Source organism: Myzus persicae, unplaced genomic scaffold, assembly GCF_001856785.1.
Source record: "Myzus persicae strain clone G006 unplaced genomic scaffold, MPER_G0061.0, whole genome shotgun sequence".
In the NCBI taxonomy this organism is placed as follows: domain Eukaryota; kingdom Metazoa; phylum Arthropoda; class Insecta; order Hemiptera; family Aphididae; genus Myzus; species Myzus persicae.
Window position 1 is genome coordinate 2,769 of NW_019101078.1, and position 7,302 is coordinate 10,070.

Genomic DNA, 7,302 nt, shown 5'->3' on the forward strand with positions numbered 1-7,302 from the left:
AAATTGAAGAGGGGTGTTTAAAAACATGGATTGACTTTATAAAAGAAAAATCCAAGTTAAAATACGTTGTTTCATCAACCAATTGTATTTATGAAAAAGATAATTTCCATTATTTGCCTGAATTTTCTACTTCGTTGCTTAAATTACTAAGAACATACCTATTATCATTTTAATATAACTGAATTAACGGCATCTTCATCTTCTGTAGAAAGTTACTTCAACGATTTAAAAAATAGATCTTTCCATAACGACAATCTGCCACAACGTGTTGATAAATTTTTCTGTAAGCACATCAATGAAATATATGGAATGTTAAAAATAGCAAAACATGATCAAATATTTACAACAAAATTAGAAGTTCCCGATGAGATTGAAATAAAAATAACTGAAACAAATACTGACGACGATTCACTATTTAAAAAAAAACAGTAGTATTATCGGAACAATTTTCAGAAGAAAAATATGAAAATGTTGAACCCATTGACTTGGAGTTTATCGCTCCTTTAATAGTCAATGAAAACTGGAAAGGGTTGGCTGAGAAAAAAAAAGAGAACATCTTATTATGCAGCACCAAATCCCGAGATAATGCATATTGAACATACCAAAAAATTTGAAATAGCATTAATTAAAAATGGAAATTTTGAGAATAAAACAAAAACGACAAAATTAAATGGCGAGTCTATAATTTTAACAAATTATTATTATTATTAATTTATTTCTCAAGACAAGAATACTGGGCCTCACTGAGTATTCTCGTGTGGAGGCCCAGGAGTTAAATACTTGTCCATATGACTCTATCATTCAAGGTCTATCATGTGCATATTGTGATAGCCAAGATTACAGTAACCACATCGATCCTGTATTTAATTCTGTGGCTATTTACCGTATTATAACATTTTTCATTACTGAAGGATACTCTAAAGTATCCTTTACTCTAACATATCCTAGTCCTGGTAATAATTATAATAAGAATCTTAATCATTAGAATTAGTTATTCGAATATATTATATGAAAATATTTACTTTTTATTTATTTTCAATGCGTTTTTTTTAATGTTCAATAAATTATTATTTTTAGTTTATTGGTTCTCGTCAGAAATTGATGATTGTAAACCTCTACAAGGCTAAAATGGCGCAGCAAAAAAATGCAGACGGCCCAAAATTAAAAGCGAAGGAGATAATCAAGATTATATCAGAAGAGAGTGGCGTAGGGCAAAGGACAGTGAGTGTTACTCTATCGGAATACCGAAATAAAGGCAGTGTATCATCACCTAACAAAACCAAAGTTCGACCAACTGTTACGGAAAAAGTTGATGATTTTGATCAAGATGCCATTCGGAAAAAAGTCCACGAGTTTTGGCACAGGCGAGAAATTCCAACTCTAAAGAAAATTTTAACTGCAGTCAACAAAGATACAACATTACCAAATTTTTCAGAAACATCATTACGTAGACTTTTAAAACATCTTAATTTTGAGTATGTTCGAAAATCTCGTAATAGCGCTCTTATCGAGAGAATCGATATTGTATGTTGGCGTCGAAGGTACTTGCAGGCTATAAAAGAATACCGTCAGTTAGGTAGACCCATCTATTATCTGGATGAGACATGGGTGAATGCTGGTGAAACCACTTCGAAAACATGGGTCGATAAAACTGTTAATTCACCACGGGACGCATTTGTTAGAGGACTAACGACGGGACAAAAGGAACCGTCCGGTAAAGGAAAACGTCTCATCGTGGTACACATAGGTTCATCTGACGGCTTTGTTGTTGGTGGACTATTATGTTTTGAATCCAAAAAAAATACAGGCAATTACCACGATGAGATGAACGGTGATACCTTTTATGACTGGTTCGCTAACATTTTACCGCTACTTCGTGAGAATGCAGTTATAGTGATGGACAACGCGTCGTATCATTCCGTGAATAAGCACACGTTTCCGGTAAGATCTTGGAAAAAACAAGACATCATTGATTGGTTGACAGATAAAGGTGAGGTAACAGATCAAACAATGGTCAAGGAACAACTGTTGGAACGGGTGCAAATTTTAAAACCACAATTTAACGAATATGTAATAGATGAATTGGCGAAATCTGCAGATAAAACAGTGTTACGGCTACCCCCGTATCACTGTGAATTAAATCCCATAGAACTGGCATGGGCATCAGTGAAAAATTACGTCAAAATGAACAACAGCACTTTTAAAATGAATGACGTTAAGAAATTATTAGAAGAAGGAGTCGAACGGGTTACGCCAGATATGTGGAAGAACTTTGTTGACCATATCATTAAGGTGGAAGAAAAATTCTGGCAGGTAGATTTTATATCCAACGAATTGTTAGATGCTGAAGTGACATCACACGTCCTTACAATTACGGGTGACACGAGTGATTCATTTTCCGACTCCAATTCAATAAATGATTAATTTGTAATTTTTGTATTTTTTAATTTTTTGTATTTTTATATTATGCCCTGACAATGAATGATTAATTTGTAATTTTTGTATTTTTTAATTTTTTGTATTTTTATATTATGCACTGACAATGAATGATTAATTTGTAATTTTTGTATTTTTTAATTTTTTTTTTTTATATTATGCACTGACAATGAATGATTAATTTGTAATTTTTGTATTTTTTAATTTTTTTTTTTTTTATATTATGCACTGACAATAAATGATTAATTTTTAATTTTTAATTTTTTGCGATTTTGATCGGAGAATATTCCATAAAATAGGTCTTGATTTACTACAGGTAAAAAACTAAAAAATAATAATAATTTATGCGTAAATTATTACGCACAATTATTACGACACGGTGCGTGTTGCTATTGTATTACTTGAGCCGCTGTATGCAGAGACCAGTTGTCGCATGGTGGGGAGATTTGGCCTCGAGACATTCGAACGCAATCATTTGAATGCGCGAGCCGTATGCGTTCTCTCGTGGCGCGGACTATAATACACTATAATTAATAAAATAAAATAATTGGGTCATGAGGACGTACCTTGAACTTGACCTTAACCTAGTACACTCGACGTGTATTGTTTATCATTTATCACTCGGTTATAACGATATTAATTCGACGATTTATTGTAATGTAACTAACCACATATTTATAATTATACGTATGTCTGTCAATATTTAATATAATATAATAAAAACAATTTATATAATGTAATAATATTAAGATAGAACTGATAATATATTATGTTATATCAGTTCCTATTAATTATTGTATATTTATTTTACTAACAATTATAACTGGGCCAATTTGTAAGTGGATTGGGAGGTTTCATCTTATGGGATGATCCCTTGTTTTACAGGGGAAGTGTTGTGGACCAACGGTGACCCAGTTAAAATTATTATTTTTCGTTATATTATGTTTAGCACACGGAAGCGTGTGTGACTGGGTATCCATAGACCACTATGATAAAACCTTCCGGTCTATGTTTTGCTCGCCGGGCATTGCAGATAGACGAGAGCGTGTCGAACGGCAGTCTGAAACCAGCAGCCACTTTGTGTAAGCGTTATATTTTAGAAGTGCTGGTTCGGCTCTCGTGTCTGTAATTAATCTATATATATATTGTTTTTGTCGATATTAAAAAATCATTACCACATAAATTATCAATGTTTTTAATAGCAAGTTTTATTGTCATATATTTATTTATAATAACTATTCTGATAATATACGTTTGAATTGAGTTTTGTTCGAACTAATAAATCTGTGTGTTATTTGTTATAATTTAAATAATACACTTGCCTATCGGAGTTCCTCGCTGTTGGGATGCAACAATACCTATAAATATGCTATGTATCGAGATATGTTAACGATTGTTATGTTAAATAGGTATATCTATTAATGTATATAATATAAGATAATATAGGTAGGTATATATAATATATAATGTGCAGTAGACTGTTGTTTATCTATAACAGATATATAAATATATATATATATGTAACACCCTATATATAATTTATAACAGACTGTATTATTTACATATATTGTACTTACATTTTGAAATGTTGAATATATATTATATAATTTATAGTATAATATAAACTGTCCTTGGCTAGATTTCATACACTTGTTCAATATTGAATGCACATAAGTCACATATAAACTGTTCGGGCGTAAAAACCAGTTAAACGGCGTCTCCCTTATCACGGCAAATGCATTGCTCCGTAGGCAGGCCACCCGGCTGCGCAGTGTTGCCAGGTTTGGGGAAATTTCCTCAATCTGGGGATATTTTATGGGTCTGAGGAAAACGTTGGGGAAAATAAAAATCTGGGGAAATTTGAGGAAATTTGAGCAAACTTGAATTTATTCATAATTGTTAATAATTTGATTTTAAAAATGGTTGTAGATATGACTAAATAAATAGGTATGATCACAACTTTGTGATACTATATCAATTACGATCAATGGTTTTGTGTGTAGAATATATATTTCTTATTTAGATGTAATTATGGATTCAGAAGACTCAGATAGTACTTATGAGACACCGACCAAACGATCCAAATTTTTCCAAAAAAATCATACAGCCATACATTTTGCAATGATTGGTTAAGTAAAAAAGAATTTCGCTCTTGGCTTGAACCAAGTAAACGGGGCGAACATTATTATCATTTTAAATTATATGGAGACGACAATAAAGGAGGTATTTCAGCCGTGAAGAAACACATGTCTTCCAAAAAACATCTACGTGTGGCCAAAGCTGCTCAAAATGTTTGGCCAATTAACGAAATGAACTCAGCATTTGCGAAAGCAGCCGTTGTTGATGAAAAGGCTAAAACAGCTGAATTAAAGATATGCATGTTCATATCTGAACATAACATATCCTTCAACACCACTGACCACTTGGTTCAACTGATCAAATCTGTAGGCGCTGATCCTGAAGTTGTGAAAAAAATAACTTGTAATCGAACTAAGGCCACAGCCATAGTCAACAATGTTTTAGGGTCATCAGGGTTTAACACTAACATTGACAGATGAAGAATAGTCATTTTTCGTTGATTATCGACGAGTCTACTGACCATTCAAGTGTAAAACATTTAGCCATGGTCATTCGCATGTTAGATTATTCCAATAGTCAGATGGTCAGATATGAATTTTTAAGTCTCATTAAAGTATCTGATGCAAGTGCACTTGGAATACACAAAACAATCGAGAAGTTTTTTGAAGATAACTCAGTACCATACAAAAACAATTTGATTGGATTCGCGGCAGATGGAGCAAGTGCTATGTTTGGGATTCATCATTCTGTAAAAACGTTGTTAGAAAGTGAAATTCCAAATTTATACAGCATAAAATGCATCTGCCATTCTATTGCATTGGTTGCATCTTACGCTACAAAAAAAATTCCAGATAATATTGAAATATTGGTAAGAGAAATTTATACATATTTTCAATATAGTTTTAAAAGACAGACCATGTTCAAAGAGTTTCAATATTTTGTTGATACAAAGAAACATAAGTTATTAAAACCATGCCAAACTAGATGGTTTTCATTACATTCGACTATAAAAAGAATATTGGAACAACTGGCACTATTAAAATTATATTTCCAAGCAGAATATTTAATTGACCAAAAGGCTAAAAGTATTTTTGAAGGATTAAAGAATCCTCATTTTGAGTTATATTTAAACTTTTTGGATTATAGTTTACCGATTTTAAATTCATTTAATTTATCATTCCGAAGTGAAAAACCACAAATTCATTTATTATACTCAAAAATGTCCATGGCATATAAAACAATTTTAGAGTTTTATATTAAACCAGAGTATTTAAATAACACGGATGTAGATAAAATACAGTATCGAAACCTTACCTATTTTTTGGAAAAAGAAAATATTTATTTAGGGGGAAAATGGAAAATGGAAAATGGCTTATATGTCTAATTCCAACGATTGTAAACTTTCAAATTGTGAAAAAAACACATTTATAAATAATTGTTTAAATTTTTACATAGAATGTGCAAATCAGTTATATAAAAGGTTTCCTTTTAATTCTAACCATTTAAAATGCCTTAAAGCTTTATCTTTTTTAAATCCACAAAATGTAAAAACTATAAATTCTGTTGGACCAGCTGCTCAGTATTTTGAAAATTCATTAGGTATAAACTTAAATGATATAGATCGGGAATGGTGCCAATTAAGAAATACTGATTTGAATTATGACCTAGAGCTACTTGAATTTTGGAAAGTTGTGGTATATGTATATTTGAATGATGGTAATGGTAATTTAATGTTTCCTTTTTTGAGTAAATTTATTAACTTTTTAATTATATTACCTCACAGCTGATGTCCTCCCCGCCGAATACGTATTCGCGTTCCCCGCTAAATTTATAGTCGTTTCAAAAACGAGTCCCGGGGACGAGCGGTGACGCGGAAACGAGAGTAGGTACATTATAGGTATCGCTATATACAGGCATAAATACTTTTTAAGTTCAATTTTTTTCGCGAATCTCACCGATTTGAACGTCCGAAGCCGGTCGAGACGGTCGTCCGCTTCCCCACGCGGTCGATCCCCCCGCTCGGACGCCCTTCGGGGGACGCAGACGCCGTTTCGGGTGGACGGCGACGCGGCTTAAGAGTCGTAGATTTGACTCCGGTTGTCATTTCGATAGGCGGTTAGGTAGGTTTAGGCATAGGACAAATAACTCGGGGTCCCGAGTTCGAACCCGTCCCCCGGCGAGTCGATAGTTTGCGGCGGCCGTGAAAGTTCGAAATTTTTTTTTCGTCTCTTCGCATCGGTTCCGTCTTATCATATTTAACGAATTTGCTCCGATTTTTTTTCAAAATTCGAGTTTATTATCATGGACTTCCCCGTCCAAGACTTATTCGCTAACTTATTTAATAGGTAGTATTTACATGTATATATATTTAATTATGTATTTAATTATGCAGTTTATTATTATGACTATACTATACTAATTAAACTATTTAATAAATAACAATAATAATAATTAATACTTGATTTTATTATCTACATATTTACCATGACCAACGCACCTATATTTTTTAAAAGGGCTTCATTGTATATTTCTTTTATATTTGAATAGACAATAGTACAATATAACTAACCTACATGTATACTTTGTAGTACCTACTACCTACTTATAAAAGGTATATTACAGTTTTTTTAAAACAAAATACAACTTAATGTAAAAAATTAATTTCTGGCAGGTAAATTGCATAATGATATGACTATACTATACTAATTAAACTATTTAATAAGTAATACTTGCTTTTATCTACACATTTACCATGACCAACGTATGTTGTAAATGTATCTTTTATAG

At 32.2% G+C, this 7,302-nt stretch overlaps 2 protein-coding genes across 2 annotated transcripts; both read left to right on the top strand.

Annotated features, from left to right (window-relative positions):
- Nucleotides 1-1,128: 1,128 nt before the first annotated feature.
- On the top strand, nt 1,129-2,424 carry LOC111027615. The gene has a single exon (XM_022306014.1). The coding sequence runs from the start codon at nt 1,129-1,131 to the stop codon at nt 2,422-2,424; it is 1,296 nt and encodes a 431-aa protein (XP_022161706.1).
- A 2,635-nt stretch (nt 2,425-5,059) lies between these two features.
- On the top strand, nt 5,060-5,899 carry LOC111027616. Its single transcript, XM_022306015.1, has 2 exons — nt 5,060-5,274; nt 5,416-5,899. Exons 1-2 carry the CDS (start codon nt 5,060-5,062, stop codon nt 5,897-5,899), a joined length of 699 nt encoding a protein of 232 aa, XP_022161707.1.
- Nucleotides 5,900-7,302: the final 1,403 nt, after the last annotated feature.

Bases quoted from the DNA above. Each gene is read 5' to 3' on its own strand.
- LOC111027615 (XM_022306014.1), top strand. From the start codon at position 1,129: ATGGCGCAGCAAAAAAATGCAGACGGCCCAAAATTAAAAGCGAAGGAG.
- LOC111027616 (XM_022306015.1), top strand. From the start codon at position 5,060: ATGGTCATTCGCATGTTAGATTATTCCAATAGTCAGATGGTCAGATAT. The intron at 5,275-5,415 runs GTTAGAAAGTGA...TTTTCAATATAG, and splicing joins CATCATTCTGTAAAAACGTT to TTTTAAAAGACAGACCATGT.